This window comes from Triplophysa dalaica, chromosome 10 (genome assembly GCF_015846415.1).
Source record: "Triplophysa dalaica isolate WHDGS20190420 chromosome 10, ASM1584641v1, whole genome shotgun sequence".
Lineage (NCBI taxonomy): Eukaryota > Metazoa > Chordata > Actinopteri > Cypriniformes > Nemacheilidae > Triplophysa > Triplophysa dalaica.
In genome coordinates, this window is record NC_079551.1 from 21,194,444 (window position 1) to 21,214,402 (window position 19,959).

The 19,959-nt window shown below is 34.8% G+C and overlaps 2 protein-coding genes across 5 annotated transcripts; both read right to left on the reverse strand.

Annotated features, from left to right (window-relative positions):
* Positions 1 to 362: 362 nt before the first annotated feature.
* On the reverse strand, positions 363 to 9,291 carry arhgap19 (Rho GTPase activating protein 19). The gene is made up of 11 exons (XM_056758662.1): positions 9,070 to 9,291; positions 6,968 to 7,245; positions 6,184 to 6,264; positions 5,465 to 5,674; positions 5,058 to 5,284; positions 4,861 to 4,947; positions 4,190 to 4,255; positions 3,926 to 4,102; positions 3,599 to 3,697; positions 2,059 to 2,192; positions 363 to 1,984 (listed from the first exon to the last, which is right to left on the reverse strand). Exons 1-10 carry the CDS (start codon positions 9,111 to 9,113, stop codon positions 2,073 to 2,075), a joined length of 1,389 nt encoding a protein of 462 aa, XP_056614640.1. The 5' UTR covers positions 9,114 to 9,291; the 3' UTR covers positions 363 to 1,984; positions 2,059 to 2,072.
* Positions 9,292 to 10,118: 827 nt separating this feature from the next.
* Positions 10,119 to 18,099, reverse strand: kcnip2 (Kv channel interacting protein 2). 4 transcript variants are annotated; one of them, XM_056758914.1, is made up of 9 exons: positions 17,921 to 18,099; positions 13,100 to 13,198; positions 12,887 to 13,011; positions 12,431 to 12,500; positions 11,727 to 11,797; positions 11,455 to 11,562; positions 11,143 to 11,247; positions 11,008 to 11,070; positions 10,119 to 10,384 (listed from the first exon to the last, which is right to left on the reverse strand). In XM_056758914.1, the coding sequence occupies exons 1-9, from the start codon at positions 17,991 to 17,993 to the stop codon at positions 10,337 to 10,339; spliced, it is 762 nt and encodes a 253-aa protein (XP_056614892.1). In that variant the 5' UTR covers positions 17,994 to 18,099; the 3' UTR covers positions 10,119 to 10,336. The 4 variants fall into 4 exon arrangements, with proteins under 4 accessions (XP_056614892.1, XP_056614893.1, XP_056614891.1 ...); XM_056758915.1 differs by having other exon boundaries at positions 13,085 to 13,198; XM_056758913.1 differs by having other exon boundaries at positions 12,887 to 13,037; positions 13,081 to 13,198.
* Positions 18,100 to 19,959: the final 1,860 nt, after the last annotated feature.

Here is a 19,959-nt window from a genome sequence, read left to right on the forward strand (position 1 = left end):
ATTTACATGCCTATTAAACTTACATATTATTTATTTTCTTATAGGCCTATTTATTTTACACGTATTTGGTTTAGCTAAGAAACAGATGAGAAATAACCAAATTCCGGTTTACTACAGTTAAAACCAAATACCAGGCTAGTGTAGTAAACCATGATTACCACAAAATTAACATGGTTTTGATACAAAAACTGTTTTTTTGTTTCATAACACGATGGACGAAAATGCTGTCAAAAAAAACTCACACCATTGAGGTCGATGTCTCGTCAGTTGAGCTGCTGCGGCCTCTAGTGGACAGAACATGAACTGCTTTTTATCTTCATACTCATATATTTGACAAAACAACACACTTTCACTAGTTTCCTGGTAAAGGTTTTAATAAAAAAGCGCCAATTGCAGTATAGCAGATAACATACAAATGTTTCACAGATGAAATAAATCAGGATATTACAAATCTATTCATAAAAACTGCACTCCTAACCAAGCAACATAAGGAACAGAAAGGCCTTTAAATACGACAATGCACATTTGTAACATTTTTTTAAGATTCACTAGGCCAAATCAATGAATATCCCATTGTGTGTTGCTGAACCATTAGATGCAAACCTGCTTAACTCGCACATGGTACCGTCTGTACAAAAGATCACACACTCACCAGTACTTATAAAAAAACACCCCACACTTATACAAAATTCACACTTACAATTTGACTAACAAAACTGTTGCGAAGCCGGGCACCCAAAATTCAAACATAAAAGAGAAATCAAAGGACATTCACTTTATGTTTTTAAGGCTAATTCATACAAATCCAACAAACACGACAGTCAACAAAGGTTATTCATTCAAAACGAGACTGTGCGTTGGATTAGCCATTCCTTTGTAGAAAAATCGGAGAAACGTTTATGAATAGTCTCGTCTACACTATTTTACTATTTATAGTGATTTTGTAATTATATTACAATGACAGGAAGTGACATCACAGCATGACAACACTGCTCCCTGAGGAACAAGACTTCACAGGAAACATCACGCTTGAAGCCAAACCAGCAACAACCAACCAATCATTCCCGTCCTAACATCCTTTCAGTCCTATTGGTCCAACCACCAGCATACTCGCATGCGACACGCCCACTAAACACAAAGACCACTTTTTCCTTCTCATAATTTTCTCTCTATGTGTAACATACAGTGTAATAAAACTGACTCGACTCACTCAACACCGACCTTTAACAAATATAACCCAATCCCGTACCATCACAATTCCAACATGCCAAAACCTTCTGAACGTCCACTGAAAGATGCCCGAAACACTTGAAATAAAATGTAAACTGTTAGAAACACGTCTCCATTACCCAATATAACAATGGAGTATGAACAGCAACAAATAAAAGAGAGATGCCTATGATCTCAAAGCACCATAAAAACAACACTGTGTTTATGGTAAATCACATTTAAGCAACTGTTCCAGCATCACATCACATTTTGAGAACATTTTATAAAATCGCTTTCTACACTCACAGCGTTAAAACCAGTATCTATATGTAAACAAACATCAACTCTTTTGTAAATAATATCAATACATATTTGTGACGAAATGTAGTCTATTATTCTATTATGTTGGTTTACAGTGTAAACTGAATTTAATGCACGTTAACGTATGGCCCAGATATAAGCGAACGTATTTCTACACAATTATATATATTTACACAAATAAACATTGCAAATATAAACAAGTTCCTTAGCTTGTGTTATCATGGGTCGGTTTAAACTACCCAGTGAAACTGACTAGTGGTTTACCCCTGCAAACCTGATGTAACAGTTTTAAGCTCTGTAAGGATAAGTCCTGACGTTTAGTAAGTTAAAACAATACAGAAGATAAAAAGAAATAAATACAATTATTAAAAATAAAGATTCTATCTTCTCCAGTTGTCTAACTTGACGGCTTCTACGCAGGCAGAATTCACACTGTAAATGAAGACGGAGTGCCCTAGAAAATAAGAAGTTTTATTATTATTTTTGCACTGGCAAATGCTTAAGCTTGGTTTATAAACTGGTTCTTACCTGAATAGTTTAGATCAGCTCACTGGCTCACAGTTCACATTCTCCTTCCCTGAACCTGCAGAACATCCAGCTGTAGATGTCGGGGACACATGGCGACCCCTTCTGTCCCCCGGCTGACCACCCAGAACTTTCCTCTGTATTTGCAGACAGCAACATTGATTACATTATGCAACTAATAGTTCAGTGTTAAGGCCTGTACAAATCAAGACTGATGACTATAAAGATAAATATAACAATAACTATATTAGGACATTAACCTTTGCTCACTGCAGTACACATTTTAAATGTGCATGCCTTTTAAATTTGCTTTTCTGTCAATGTTTCATCATTCATCAACTAAATAAAAACGCTAATAAATGGTTCCTCTTTTTCTATCTTGTTAAAGTTGCGGTGTGGATGCCACCATTCTCTTGAATTTGTAATGATTTTTAAAACAATAAAAGCATTTATGTATACACAGTGTGAAAAGTATTAGTTTCGCCCTGACTTCTTTATAGTTCTTGAACAATTCTGTGGTGCTAATTATTGTGGAATTATGTTATTTTAATTACTTTATATCAGTATATTGCAAATAAAAAAAAGAAAATGTTCACATATTTCACTGTCTGAAAATTCTAGAAATTTCTGTAGCGCAGGGACGGTTAGATGAAGTGATGATGGGTGACTACGTCTGGAACTTGGTTAGTTAGGACTGTATCAGTTATAAAAGAATAAAAAAACATCAAATGTAAACATTTGTAGTTTGAGACGGCTCATTTTTAAAAACTGTTATGTTAAACTGTTGTTTGGAGCTCAGTGTTATTCCAGTACCTTGTCGAATAATACCGAAAAGTATAAATGTGTACAACATTTTGTGAATACAGATGGTGTGATTTTTTTATTCAGAATGGTAAACATCATAAAGAAACAGCAAAAATGAAAGCAAAACTTTTTAAATTTGTTAAATTGTGTAAGGTATTATGAAAGTAGTTTTAATGTATTAATAATTATGCTTTGTAATGCACCTTATCGTGCCTTGTAAAGTGTTAATAGTTTATAGTAACCAAAGTTAATATATTACAACACAATTATCAATTAATTGCTACACAATGCAGTTTAAATTAGGTTATAATTCTTTAAAAAAATATTATAAAGCAAATTATGAACAATTATAATGCATCATACCCTTTAATAACCCTAAAGTATATACAGCATTAAACATAACGACTTTAAGTAAAGTCAGTTTTTTATCATTATTGTTCTTGGTGTGAACTGTTTTTAATTTCCTCTGTGCCCAAAAAGACATTATTTTGACCATTTTCACACTCTCTCTTTACCCTTCAGATTAAGTTGCCTTTTATTTAATGCTGCTCTATCCCTTTCACTAACTTGTTAACACCTTCTGCTTAGAAGGCAAACCTCTTTACATGTGAAAATAGTCAATGCTGCATCAACCTATGTAAATTATCGTAACTAACTAAATAACAAACCGTATTGTCCAGCACTTGTAAAGATGTCAGTATGTCATATAATTCCATATTAACGCTAAGAAACTGCTGACCTTGATGAGACCCCCGAAGGATCGAGAGCGAGCGTGTCTTTTACTAGTAGGAGTTGTGTTCTCATTGACTGGAGTCCCTGGGGTGGACTGCTTGCCAAGCTGAAATCATCAACATAAGAGTTTCAGCAAAAAGTGTATTTTAATTATATTACACATAAACATTAAAAAGTAGTTTAGATTTTTTATTTTAATAAGTGGTAATAATAAATACTAAATATATATATATATATATATATATATATATATATATATTTTATTTAACATATTGTATATTGCATTATTATTACCAATTTAAGTGAATGTATTATACCATATTTAGGTACAGACCTGTCTGATAAGCTTTTTCTTCTTTGCTGAATTTGGCACGTTATCAGTGACATGTTGATAAAGCTCTCTCAGAGCCTCTTCTGTGTGATGCTCAGAATCTAAAGGCACTTTTGCACCACTCCTCTTACACGCCTGTGTGAACGGAGAACCGCTGACTGACAACAACTCCAAATCATCCTGTACAACAACAGAGGACAGATAACGTACACCTTTAAATATCTGTAACTAAATGCATGCAATACAGTAAAGCAAAACAGCACAGACCTTGGAGTGAATGATTTTGGAGTTGGCGAACTGCAGTCGGGCATGTTCTCTTAGATAACCTGGTGCCTTTACAAAGAAATGGGACAACAGGTACAGCTTTCAATTGGCAATGAGGTAAAATGTACTACAATCTCCTGTAGATCCTATCAATTATTAAAATGTACATAACTATTGCAAATATGACAATACCATTTGTTTTCCTTAACGCTTAAAGTCCCCCTGTGGTCAATAATTTGATCCCTTAAAACTCATCTTTGACCATGTTTAAACGTTTCGTTCTCTGAACATATTTTTTCTTGCCTTTAAAAAGCAGGAATGTAACAACACATCTCAGCTTCATTTAGTATAAGCAGACATATGAATATGCACATTAGCCCCGCCTCCTCTTAAACGCAAAAGGCAGTTCAGACGTATTCATTTTAGCCCGAATCTATGCACCATCTATGCATATTTATGCCTCAAATGGCTGATTCAAAGGAGTCAAATGAGTTATTGTGGTTGGTTACAGGTTTATGACGTCATTAACATGGCAGTTTCAAACTGCATATCTTTGGTAAACTGCAGTTTTATGGAGAACATACTTAGCAATGGATTAAAATTATCGATTTGCACATGGTTTAAAAAAACACCACATGAACATATAAACCAAGTTTTAAGGTGTTAAAAAGTACCCGAAAGATCTTCTGTGAATGTTTGATGAGAAAAGCCATGCCGCTGTTCAGCTTCTTCAGATTCTCCTGAAGGTCACTGGCATTCATCTAAAGAAAGTGGCAAACTTAATGGTGACGGACAAAACCATTAAATTATTTTCTGCTTCACTTCGGTTTTTCAGCAAAAACACTTTAAACTTGGATGTAAAAGTGCGTACATTCTTGGGCCAGATGACGTGTGGGGCGAACATGAGGGCGAGGTTGTGTGCAGACATCTTGTTTTTGTCCTGTTGTTTGGCGGTGTGGTACAGCAGGTCCAGCAGCAGTTTCAGGAGGGTGCGATTGGCTGTGGGCAGCAGCATCAGCAGAAGCTGTAACGCCTCGATCTGACGCTCCTTATCTGGCAAGCTCGTCTTATTGCCCTGATCGTCAAACATTGTCAGTTCTGCCAGGAAACATAACACAATGTCATGGACTGATAAAATAATAGTATAAACCAACACATTATTACTACTCACAGATTTACAAAATAAAAGCAAACATTTGATGTTATCAGGTTGCGGTATATGAAAGCCACACTTCTAAATGAAGGAAGACATCGTGTTGTTTGAGTAAATGGACAGACCTGTAATTTTCAGGTGGGCGTATAAGTGACGATGGGTGAGCAGGGGCTCGGGCAGGTCTCCCAGGAAGGTTTTGAGGAGGGTGGCGACGTCGTTGGGATGGAAGTCACCAGATGCGAAGTTAATATCTGCCCCGCTGTTGAGCTGCTCTCGGAGGATCTGCTGCCTCAGGCTGTTCCCCGGAACCCGAAAGAGACCCTCGACATGCAGATCTATAGACACATAAAAAATAAAGCACCCTTAAAATGATAGTTCACCAAGAAATTACAATTCTGTCATCCTTTACTCACCCGCTTGTCATTTCAAACCTTTATGACTTTCATTTTTTGCAAAACACAAAAGAAGATATTTGAAGAAAGTTGGTAATCGAACAGCACTACACCCCATTCCCCTTTATTGTATAGACACAGAACCAAAGTAAACGGGGACCAGTTAACAACATTTTTCAAAATATCTACTTTTGTGTTCTGGTGAAGAACGAAGGTTTAACAGGTTTGAAATGACAAAGGGTGAATAAATTATTTAATTTTGGAGCAAACTATTACTTTAAGAACTATTTGGAACATTGAGGTTGGAACTGCCTGGACATTTGACATGAATTAAAAAATAATTATGCAAATGGGTGTATATAACACTGTAATATTCCATAAAAAACAAGAATCATACATTTTTATAACATGGTGACTTTGAAAACATATGAAGTTGAATATCGCAGACTCACTTTTGATGAGGTACATGATAAGCTGATAAATTTGAGCTATTCCTTCTTCTGTTAGGGGCATTCCAAACACAACACCTTTATCTGGACAATAAAGAAAACAATAATATTGAATACGAGTCAAATATTTGCAGATGCAAAAAAATTGGATCAAGATGATTCATAAACACTCCAAAAACAGTGTTAGTCAATATTTTGACATTAGTCAATATCGTTTGTCAATGTTTTGCCAGAAAAAGTGATGAAAATCTAGGCAAAAAAAAATCTGATTTTCAAAAATAAACCAGCAATAGCCTTATACAAAAAAATTAAATTCAAGAGACTCATTTTGAATGAAAAGCAAATACAGAAAAAATAAACACTGAGGAAAAGTTAATATATCGATAGATAAGAGCAGTTACACATAAGTGTGTATAAAATAAAAATACTAAGAAAAACTCTGATTTTGCTTTGCCTTCATTTTTTTCAAAGGTTAGATGACCTGTTACATATAATCTGGAGCTTGCTACTCAATACCATTAAGAGGTAAAATAGGGTTTCAAACTAACTTGAGGGAAGAACTTGAAAAAAAAAACATGACAATTCTAACACTGACGCATATTCAATAGTTTGTCAATAATGTCTTAAATCCTCCCTCTGGAAAAATCACCCGTGGGAGCAGCTGTCTCCAGAACCTCACAACTCACAGGCAAATTGACTAAATGACTTAAAGAAGCTAGTATTCATGCCCACTGTAGGCTCAAAAACACAAAAAAATAGCAACATTTCCCAGAATCCCAAAAAAGACCTTTGCGTTTGAGGAAGTTGAAAGAGCGAAAAAAGCCTCCTGCAGCGGTGCTGGTTGGAGTCTTGGGTTCCTCGTCCCCCTGTAACTGGGAGAATTCGGCACCCGGGAGGTCGATGAGGCGCGTTATGTTGCTCAGCACGAGCTCGGTGAAGGCTTCAGGCCGCTCGTGACGCAACTTTTCCACAAAAAAATCTGGATTGAAGATGATGGGCGGCCCGCAATCTCCTCCCCTCCCTGTTTCTGTGCCTTGACTGATCACAACGTTGCATACTGTCCCCCTGTGAATACACAGATATGAAAATGAAGGTCCACATTTACATTTTACAGTCCGAAAAATTGGATCAGGGAGCTTATGTGACCCTTTAATAATGCTTAATAAAGTAATGTAGCAATACTTTAGCAATGTGTTTGCAACACAAAGGTCATTGGTTTGAGTCCCAGGGAGCACACATACTGATAAAATGTATAGTTTAAATGCACTGTAAGTCACATTAGATAATGCAAATGCGTAAATAAAACATTGTGGCTAAAAATGACCCTTTAAGTTTAACAAAAAGAGTCAGATTTACTCTCTTCTATTGAAGCACTATCTAAAAAAACTGCTGGGATAGCATATAGATCATAATGTTTTTCACAAATCATTTCTTTTCTATATCGAGATGAAGTAAAGCACATTGGTCAAAATGTGGTGTTTTAATGGAGCTACACCATAGTTATTATAGTTTTGACTTTAGGTTTATTAATATATCAAATTATTTTTAGATTTTTCGTTTTTATGTTAATTTTAGTTACATTTTTTGCTATTTTGGTGCATGCGTTTGTCATTGCATAATTGATTTGTTTATTTTATGTTATATAAGATTAATTCATTTTTATTTCTATTTAGTGTTTGTTTGTTTATTATTATAATTGTAGTGCTTTGAACTTATTTCAGTTTATTTTTGAGGCAACATTTCAGTTTTTCATTTAATTTTGTTTTTTCTAATCATTTTTAGGTCAATATTTTAATTGATTTGATTGAATAGTTTTCAAAACTAAAATAAAATAACCTTGGGCTTTGCAAATAAATGTGACATTTGACTTCTGAAGTATAGGCACGTTTATGTACATACATTAAGGCTAAAGGGACACATACATTTTTTTACATATCACAGTCAACATTTCATTGTTGGAAAATGTGCAAAAAATAATGGTCTCAGATTTAATGTATACTAACTATAACAACCAGGTCAATTAAAACTATAAAATAATGAATTGTTAAATAAATCAAACAAAGCATAGGCCTTAATATTATTTGTAAAACTTAACCTAAACATGTAGCCATAGTGAAAAGTCAACATACTAAAATTATTAACCAAAGGAAAATTTAAGTGAAAACTATTAAACTTTGTCAAAATGTACCTAACAAGGGAAATAAAAACAACTGCTAGATATTACCATGAAATCTAAAAATATTAGATTAAAACTTAACTATTTGCTACATTCGGACCCCATTTTATATGTTAGGTAGGTCACCCAGTTATAAACCCATTCCCCGTGACTGCTGATTTTATGACTAATTTTACTTAATTTTATTAAGCAAGACCTCCGAAAATATACATGAAAATGATTTGTACAGTGAACTTGTACAGCTCTCAAAGCATCATAATGATAGATACTCTCTTCTTACTGCTTTTGTTCCATATAAATCGCAATGACGGGTCATGTTCATAACTGGTTTTTATTTTATACCCATGTGCCCTTACAAACACACAGAAGCGGCACCATAGTACAGTCATTGTAAACAATGGTATTTGCGTTGTCCCATAGATTACAGTGTTCACACGGTATTTGGTAATGTCTAAATGGTATTAATGCTAATATCAAGTTACCCATTACCGCAGTTCGTAGTACATATCCGCTGGTTACCATGGTAAAATACTGACTTTATAAATGTAACTGCTACTACACACCTACATATACAGCAACTGTCAAGATACTTGCGAACATTTCAGTTTGTGCTACGACACATAACTACAGCTTCTTGATTCATTTAAAAGTTCCTTTTCCTGAAACAGACAGAATGCGTTGCGTTAATATAGTTATAAAGTGATATTTGTTACCTTCTGTCTCGTTTATTTACATCGGTGTCTTTCTCTGCGGCCATCTTTCATCTTCAGTTTGAATCCGCCGCTGCTGAGGCGTTAAAACGCTGCTTATTCACGATTGGTCGACGACTGGATGGTAGGCGGGGATAGTTCTCACATCGCGCGGTCTGAGCGCCTATTGGTCTATTTAAAAGTTTCAGTGTTACGTCAGGATAGTAGGCGTGTTCCACTTCATGCCGCCCCGCGCAGTGTGCGCAGTCTGTGTCGCGAGGGTTACGCTTTGGAATCGTTCTCGCGGTACTTTGATGTCATTTGATAATCGGACTGCACAGCGCTGCTTGAGGAATATTTTTGACAGCTGTTTTCCCAAAGACTTCAAAATTATAATTCACTTTTTCACTTGATGACAATAATTTTCGACCATTCTTGGTTTTATATTCAAAAGGAGCTTCTAGCAAAAGTTGATCAAGTTGCCTGAAGGAAGTGCATGCATTGATCAACTGGAAATGACAAAAGACAAAGACTTGCTTGTGTGTAATGCATAGCAATCGTGAATTTATTGTGAAAATAAAAATAAACAAAATGCATTTAAACACGTTTATACACTACCATTAAAAATCTATTGCATAATCTGAATGTCAAATTCCATTATAATAATCGATATTAAATATAACTGTATATACTTACTGACGAAAGTAATGTGTATTTTCTACTGAGTAATAAAATAAATAAATTAAAACAAATATGCATATGCTTTATACTACTTCTATGCGCTCAAGTTTTAATTTGAGCACTTCAATGTCTGAACTAACTGTATTGTCAGTCAGTATCAGTATCAGAATCAATACAATACTTGACATGACACTAAACAAAATATCTTGTCCATTAATTAACGAGCAAATAATTACATTTGTAAGAAAAATATTCTCTCATTCTTTATTGTGTATTTTCAATAGATTCATAAAAGTCATGCCAGGCTGAGAGGCTACTTGCATATTTGTAGTAAATTTGTATACACGATAATGATAAAGAATACCAGAACTTGTTGACGCCCCTGTGATTTATATAATCGGAGTATACAGAAAGACCGTAATAAAGCCAGTGATTTAACTTTTACCTCAACAAGCTCAGAATCCTAATATCACATATCTTCATTATAGGGTGTAGAATAATGTGGCATGCTCACATACAGCATCTCAACAGTTCAGTCAATAAAAGCTGGAAGAAGTCATTGTGTTGTTGTCAAAACAGACGTTGTCATTCAACACAGTTCAGCAAGAAGCTAAATAATATGATCAAATAGATGCATGGACTCCATAATGGCCTCATCCTGGTTGGTAAAAAGAAGAACACAAAACATTATTAAATAGCCATCTAGCCTACAAAAAAATATGACACACAGTTTATTGTGCACATAACCCACCCCAAATGAATGGCGTACTGTATGGTTTATTCCCTGTTGTTATGTCTGCAATGCTCAAACAAACTGGGAAATGTTTTAAAAAAAATCAACAGAGCCACAGTTTATTCATTAAAGATGGATCTGAGAATATATAAAGTATTTTAGCCAAATAATTACACACATCACTTTCAATTCACATTCATATTTAAGAAAGGTTACTATTTTTATGGTATTTTTTTTACTATTAATAGTATAGTTAAAGGGATAGTTCACCAACACATTTTTTTTTCAATTATTTATGCACCCTCATGGGGATCAAAACATACAGACTTTCTCTTCTGTGGAACACAAAAGAAGATATTTTGAGAAATGTCTCAGTGGTTTGTGTTTATACATGGGAGGGTGCAATGTTGTTTGATAACCAACGTACTTCAAAATATCTTCTATTGTGTTTTGCAGAAGAAAGAAAGTCATATAGGTTTGGAATGACATGAGGATGAATGATGACAGACGTTTCACTTTTGGGTGAACTATTATTTTTGTTGTTGTACCTTTTGACATGATTCAAGGAATTCCTCCATGGTGACAACTCCGTCATTATTTCGATCCATTTTCTAAGCATGGGGGGGAAATCAAACTGAGTGTAATTTATCATAAGAATGTTTGCTTGAGATCTTGAAAATTACCCGGAAGAAACTTTCGACGTGTTCGTTGGGTGCGCTGTCCTTCATACAAGGATATGTGCATTTCCCCATCATATCATATATGGACTTCATGATGTCGTTCATCTCCTGAAACAAACATTCAAATGAAAGAATAGCTGACAATTTTCAAAGGGAGTCATTTTCTGGGACTCTAACCCATGACCTTGATGTTGCTAGCACAGTATGCAAGTAAATAGTAAAACATCCGGGTTTATAAACATGAAAAACATTTAAGTGATTGAATTTTTGAGAGGGTTTAATTATTGCAAACGATCCATATGTATGACACTGTACCTCTTTTGTGATGCAGCCGTCTTTATTGAGATCATACAGACTAAAAGCCCAGCACAGTCTATCAGTGACTGTCCCTCGCACAATGATTGAGAGGCCAGTCACAATATCCTGAAGCCAATGAAAAACAATATGCAAGAAAAACTGAATTTAATATGTAACATCATGTTACATACCAACACAACAATTAATATAGTTGTGTTAATAATTGATAGTTTCACATTAAAAATGATTATATTATTATTGGTTAAGCATAAGAATAAGCATAAACTGACCTCAAAACTCACAGCTCCATTCTTGTGTCTATCAAAAGCCTCAAACAGGAAATGAGCGTACATGCTTGAATCTGCAAATTAAGAAAAGTGATAAGCGATAAAGCGTCAATAGTTTATAACTAGAATTGTGACATTGTCAGAAGCCTGTTGTCAGAAAACATTTATTAACTGAGTAGATTCATACAATTTCCAGCCTTAAAAAAGGTCAAATTAACTCTCACAGTGTATAATCCACACGTTGAGAGTGTGGATTATATATATACAGGGTGAGAAAATTATGGGGTTTATTTCATTTTCCAGTGAACATCTTCAATTTACTGTGCCAAAAGTATTTTTGTTAAACTGCATTAAAAACCAACCTACAGGAATTTATTGTACTTTTGACCTATCTATTTGAAATAGGCACTTATATGAGATGAACGGCTCATTAGAGCCTAGAAAAAGGTTATTTTAAGTAACTGGAGTATATATTTTGATCACATGACCAGTTGAATATTAATTACTTTATTTCAGATAACTCTTTATCAGACACGAGAAATCATGGGGGCCAAAAATTCTACAAGGGTACTTATTTGTGCAAACTGCATCTGTTTAATGAAACAGCTGTACCAATAGGTGTCAGTATAAAGTCCACGACCACCGTCATATCAGTCAGTAAATCATACACGCCAATAAACGCCAAATATGATGTATCCTGTACTCACCTCCCTGAGGAAAAAAGTGAGAGTAGATTAATTTAAACGTGTCTTCATTTACAAGCCCAGTGGGACATTCCTAAAGAGACAATTAAAAAAATTCACTCAGAGACACAAACTGAGAGTATTAATGAGAGTTCAATACAAATAAATCAAGATCTAAATTGTTTTTTTTCATATCAAGTTTTTGTGCTAAAATGTATTCTTGTAGCTACATTACATATTTAATAATAACCTTAAAGTGTATTGTATGATGTTAGATAATGAACATATATTGAAACTAAACTAAACTTAACTTAACTAACAAAAAAAAGTCGAAGTATAGAGTTGTCAGAAAACAATTTACAGAAAGACTATAGGTGAGAGAAAAAATAAGACAAATGGACTAATATTATACACATTTTGCTAAAAATTACATACAGTTTAATTAAAAACATGAGGTAACGTCCTTAAACATCAACGTACATTTTTAAAGCCTCTGTAGAGAACCTGTAGCTCTTTTCTGTTGAATTTTGTCTGTTCTAGCAGCTTCTCTAAACCCTCCGGCCTGTAGCACACGGTGGAGAGTTCAAAATCATCCTCTATGCTGTCTACAGGAGAAACACACAGAGATAAACTCAATCACACATAAACTGACACGCAAGGATTAAAACACAGACAGACAAGCCAGTGACTTACTTTTCCTGATGGCTGGTGTTGACTCTGTATGACAGCACGACAGAAGTTTCAAAAAGCGCTGTTTGATGTTTTTTCTCCTCTGGCCCCAGGGAGAGTTACCTGCAAATAACGAAGAATATTAGTAATAGGACAAATTGCTTAGCTATGCAAGAAGCAGCAATTGGTCACAGTTAGATGGCAAAGTTTGGCATATGAAATGTAATGGATTCATTTGCCTGCAAAGAGCAAACATATAGTCTTTGTGTATTGGATTAGCAGGTTATGGTTTTCTTCGATAAAAGTATAGATTTTATTACTCCTCTTAAATGAAGTATCTTTTAAAATCTTATTTGAGAGATACACAAACTCTGTGAAACCTTCAAAAGCCAAGAAATTGTGTTTGGCCAATAACATGGCAGAACATCCCCAAAAGTTACAAATTCAGAGGAAACCAGTTGCTCTTTTAGAGTTGTACTGTGTTTAATTTGAGTATCAACTAAGTTTTAAAATTGCTTAGAATCTGACAAGTACATATTGCAATCTTCAATAATATTGATTTGACAAACCTGAGCTCAGGTTTTGAGAAATATCTGAGACGAGACTTAGGCAAAAGTTTCCATTTAATAACATTGATTTATATGGAGACATTGAAGATATCTTATTCGTGATTTTTCATTCTCATGGGAATGTAAAAATGACGTTTCTAACAGACGACTGTCAGGATCTCATAAGCAGATGTGATATGTATTTTTTAATGCTGTATTTATAGACCAAAACATTCCCCAATGGCAACGTTTAATGTTCCCATGCTTAGGACAAATATTACAGTTTCCCATAAGAATGTTTACTAAAATCAACGGCCATTGATAAAATGACAAATAAAGATGAGAAAAAGGGAAAAAGATATTAACTGTATATCTCAGACAGCAGTACAAAAACAAATCCTGTACAAAACAGTAAATTTGGCACCAGTTAAATACCATAAATTAACATGCAAATTAAGTTTCCATGTTAAACTTGAAATTTTTCAGTCTTTTTCTGTAATTTCACATATTCAAAAAGGTAAAAAAGAACAGTTTTTATCATTCACCTATAGAGAACATTTGGCGCAACAGTAACAACAAAATAAATCATCGGCTGGAAACTCATATAAGAATGGGACCAAATACCAACTCCAAAACTCTAGAAACTCAAAACCTCGATGCTCAGACGTCTTCAAACTGTTTGCTACACAATGGTAAACATGCCCCTTCCATGCAACTATTTTGCGACCTGTAGCAGGCATCAAATTTGAAATGAACTAATTTTGTGAAAAAAATTGCAACTTCTCAATTGGGAACATTTGTTATGTTCTCTATATGTTCTCTTGTAAATATAGTGTTGTCTCATGTGATTTGAAAGTCTTTTTTCATATTCTTAAAATTTTAAAAACGTCCCATCATTTCTGGGTACTAAGCCTCATATCACTGCTGTCCTTCTGTCCAAATTTGCTGTTTTTGTGGAACTGGACATATTTTAACATTTACAATACATTATGCAATCATTAAAAAAGTTAACTAGCACTTTCTAATATCTTTTATTGGTTAGATATTTGCAAAACCCACAAAAAAGGTGACTAAAAATAATGATTTATGGCAAAAAATAAAAATCACAAAATATGGAGATATGAGGTTTCAGAAGGACAGCAGTGACATGAAAATACACAGATTGAAATAGCATTTAACATCACTAAACTGTGTACACCTGTTCCTCAGCGCTTTGATGTGATGGAAAAACAAACAAAATCAATGCAATACTGAACACGCAGCTCATGTGCGCAGGTGCACGCAAACCATTTACTGCACAGTAACTACATTACAGTAAATGAATGCATACAGCTGAACCCACCCAAAAATAATGGGCTCACGTACGGTGAGAATACGTGACACCAATGCTAAAACATAGCAGTATAAAAAGTTGCACGCATTACAAAGACCCATACATTTTCTGTTGATAATCATTCTGAATCTAAAGTACATCATATTACAGAACTGAAATGGATTGTAAATCCTCTTTCATGTTAACATTGACTATCTGTTTTTCCCACTATTCTGGTGTGATTTGTGCTTGTTCGTCCAGACGGCAGACTGACTTCGGGCGATTCAGGTTAATGGTAATCAGATGACACAAGTTTCCATTAGAGCTTTAGATAGAGAGCTGGATTGATTTCATTGAAATACATTTAGCTTTGCTTCTTCACACACTCCAGTGTTAATTCAACTTTGTGTTTGGGAGCCGGTGAAGTTTTGACAGGCATGGAGAAGCGTGTGAAGGGCAAAAGCAATTAAACACAACAGATTGGCTATCTGATGTGAATGCTGAAAGAAGGAAAGGACGTGATCACTCTCCGTTAGCCAAACTTACTTTAGATAACTCGCCCAAAACAATGAACTTGAGCAAACCGTTCTACAAGTTATTACTTCTTTTAACCTATTTGGATGGGAAGTGTGATTACAATTATAGACCCTTCTCTATTATTGCTAATGTACATATAGACCCTTCTCTATTTTTATAGTAGTATTGCAAAATCTGTATAATACAATTTGTAAAAATCAATGTATTATACTAGTGGTGGGCATAGATTAATTTTTTAAATCTAGATTAATCTAGATTAATTCCAAAATTAATCTAGATTAATCTAGATTAAAATGGCTCATTTGAATTCTGCCGAAGGCATTCAGAATATGTGTGCTACCCAAATAATGACTAAAAGTAAGTATTTGAGAACGGGTTTCTCAAGCCAGGTGGCGCATAAGACCAGGGCCTCATCTCCTGTTTCCAAAATGCATCACAAACTGCTTGAGAAAGCTGTTCTACTCTGATAATTGGTGATGAAAATTAAATTATGTTCAATAAGATGAACTTGTGTTTACTTCCGCATTAGCTAAGGGATGATTTGCGTTCAGGTGGTACTTGAGACTGGAAGAGCTCCTACAGTACATCTACATTTAGTCATTTAGCGGACGCTTTTATCCAAAGCGACTTACAAAGAGTGAGGGAGCAACAAGCGATATGTCATACAGGAGCCATAATACATTAGATCTCAATACAAAGTTACTGGTTTCAACTAAAGCTAGACCACTACCTGTTGAGAGAAAGTGTTTTTTTTAAACCAATTCCGCATTGCACAAGGTGCAAACAACCTTAGTCTTGCGATGTTTCTATTGGGAAGCTTCTTAAAAATTAATATTCCCTGAAGCAAACCCGGCGGCTTCATAGCTGCATCCATGTTAGCACGTCACGTTTGATGCGGTAATTTCACAGTAACTTTATGTTGTGTTCAGACCAAACGCGAATGGCGTGTCAAGCGCGAGTGATTTATATGTTAATGCAAAGAGCCAATAGACCTACTTGCTGCGCGAATCGCGCGAATGAAGCCCTGGTTATGAGATGATGAGGCGGCTTCTGCTTCCGCGAATGACGCGAATCACGCGAGTTGAAAAATCTCGTTCTCGCCCCGTACAGTGCAGTTAAGCTGGTATACATCCGCGCTAAAATATCAAGGTGAAAGTCATCATAGCTTGCGTAGTATAGACCCAGCTCCCAACCCAACTTTGAGAATAGATTAACGGCGACATTTTTTTTATCGCGCGATAAGAGTCTCACTGCGTTAACGCCGTTAACGCCGTTAACGGCCCACCACTATATTATACATAGTTCATGGTTTTCATGGTTCATTTTTGCTTATTTCTACACTTTTATTTCTATTCTGTTTCTATCTGTACTATGTTTTTTACTGTTAAGCTGCATTGCAACAATGCAAACTTCCGAAAAGCACTATAAATTAGAATTGAAATGAATCTGCAAAATCACCGGATCTCCTTTTATTGCATGCACTAAGGTAGCACCACACTCTATGAAGTACGTTGGAATATCATGAAGTACCATGGTATTACTGTCTGAAACAATCACTACACTATGGAGTATTATGTTTTCATTTTGTCTTTTGTTAAGAGCATACTGCGTGTGGTCAATCAAAAGGAATTGTAAAGTATTGTTTGCTAGATGGAACAATGGTGGTAGTCGTAACACTGATAAAGAGTTGGTCTTCATAAATTATTTACATAATATCATAAAGGTGTTTGTTATGAACAGGTGTGAGATATGACTAACAGGCCTGTTTTACATGGCCCTTTATGATATATTTGACGTATGATATAGCACAGTAGTACTGCAAAGAGATATTTAGTTAGTTAGTTAGTTAGACAGTAAGTTAGCTGGTGCATAAATATTGTTTCGGCTGTCATTAATAAAACCAAATCAAATAAATCAAAACAATATTCACAATGTTATGTCAGCTGAAAATGAATCATGTCCTTGCACCATAAGTTAGTGATTTATGATGACTGAATCAACCCTCACTACATTGACAAAAGTATTGTAATTCGGAGAGAAATAAGTCATTTGTGATTTATTTATTTATTTTGCAGTGCATAGAAAAGTCTATGCATTGCTTACATGACAAATGAGTTATGGATTCATTGGGTCCTTCGTCCAGTTGGATCTCTATAATAACATTTTTTAGAGAGTGACGGAGTTATATGATAAATAAATGATGAGTAAATATGAAAGATAGATAGTATGTCTAAAGAAAGATAAATAGTATGTCAATTAACCAAGCATTCGGGAGTATAATGTAATCCACATCCACAAGCCAGACTCAATATACTGTACACTTCCAAAAATATCCCATTTATAAGTATTTATGTCCATAAATAATATTATGTCTAGTCTATAAATAAGAACATAGCCTACAGCCCATTCGTATGTTGTTATATCGTTGTCATTAAACATGTTATTTACCTGTCAGCAGGTCATTGGATCCATCCAGTTCTCCAGAAGTATTAAAACTCTCATCCCGAGATCTCACCTTCATTTTATATTGCCACCAAATGATCGCGATTGATAAAAAACGCACAGATGTATAAGGTCAGTATACAGTGAGTCAATGAAGCGTGTCAATTACAGGTGATGTTATATTTCCATGAGAAGCGCTAAAGCATCTTGTTTTCACTTCACTATAAGAGATAGTTCGCGATGGATATTATGAGACACCATCTGCTCTGAGCTTCTGTGATCTCAATGAAGCTTTCAGCTCTGTGTCTTAAACACTAGACTACTGAGTCACCAGACAGAGCTGGGCATCACTGCGCGCGTTCCACATCAAACGCGTTTTACGCGGTTCAAATAGCCCAACTGGACATCATCACTTTAAATGGGCTTTAAGCTAATGATATTATATGTGTTCTTAATTAACACATTTTACGCGATTCACAAGAGTAGCCCATTTTAGCGCAATTTTCAAACCCTGCAAATGTACTGCGCTTATTTTTGTGGCGTTCCAAATCTAAAGCGTTTTGCGCGAGCATTGTTAATAATGAAATTTGTGCAGTTTTAAATACTGTATTTGTTCCACATCAACATAGCCTATTTTTAACTTTTGGCGCAAATTTTAGCACGACTATACCACGTTACAAATCAACAGCAATTGTTAAGCTAAGTGTTCCACTAAGCCACTTTTATTGCATTTATAAACCTTTAAGAATGTTTTACGTATTTTTAACATATCAAAAGTTATACCCAAAACGCTGCAGATGCCACAGTATGTGATGCCCAAAAGTCTAGGTATAGGTTCACAACAAAGCATTTCGAAGCAAAGACTGTGCCATTAGATCCTGAGAGCTTGAATTCAAACATCAGTCCTCATTCACTGTCACATTTCCCAAACAAACATTTCTCTTCAAATGATGTCAAAATTATGTAAATTAGTCATGCATTTCCTGTGCTTCAACATTTTTTATCTATTAAATATTTCATGGATCAGACACACCATTCCACTACTCAAAGATGAAAGACTCAAATTTAGTTTTTGGCTTGAACTATTTTTAAACCACTATAAAAAAACTCATCTCCTGGAAGCTGCATTGATGACATAATACTGGGGTGTGTATATTTATTTGGATCACTGTTTGTCCGTATGATTTTTTTATACACATCAGTTTATATTGTGCTTATACTATTCCTAGATGAAATAAAAAGAAAAGAAAAAGTACTCTGGCAAGAGTCAAGTATGAAGATGATAAAAGAGAGATTATACTGAAAACTATACAAAACCGAGGAGCCTTAAAATAAAGTAAGTGTGGTTGGGCGAGATATACAGAAGCAGCTCTGCAATCTTATAAGCCTAATAAAATAAAAAATGAAAAAATCAATTGCATTTAAATCAGCTTTTATAAAGCACATTTAACAATAGAAATAGTTTCCAAGCAAATTTATGGGGTGTCAGTCCAAGTTTGTAAACACCCATAAATAAGAATGTAATGTAGGGAAAACCGCAAGAAAAAAAACTTCTGTCACTTCACAATCACAGTTCAGACTAAAAGAAAACAGTCAGTGATCGATATTAAATGGTTGTTCTGTATTTATGGTGGGGCTCTAAATGCCTCCCCTCAATAGATTTATAGCAGTGATTTGTTAAATAGCTATAAAATGTGGCTTAAACAATAAATAACTAAAGAATTGAGGAGAAAGTTCCTCTTAAACTTTGCTGAATGCTGATATCAATTAAGTTTGAGGCTTGTTTAGGACTATTTTTAAAAAAGTCAATGAAATTATTTCCTTCTGTCCTGAAAAAGCCTTGTACTTCTCACAAATTGCTTAATAACTTGGCTTAGGGCTTTGTTTAAATAAACATATGAGCAAAAGGAAATTACGCTTGCCTTAATAAAACACCACAATTCAAAGCAAAGAGACTGACCATCATTTTATGCGTAGTACAAAATATGATTTAATTCAGAAACAAACACCCATAAATAAGAATACTAAGGCCAAGAGAGCCAAGG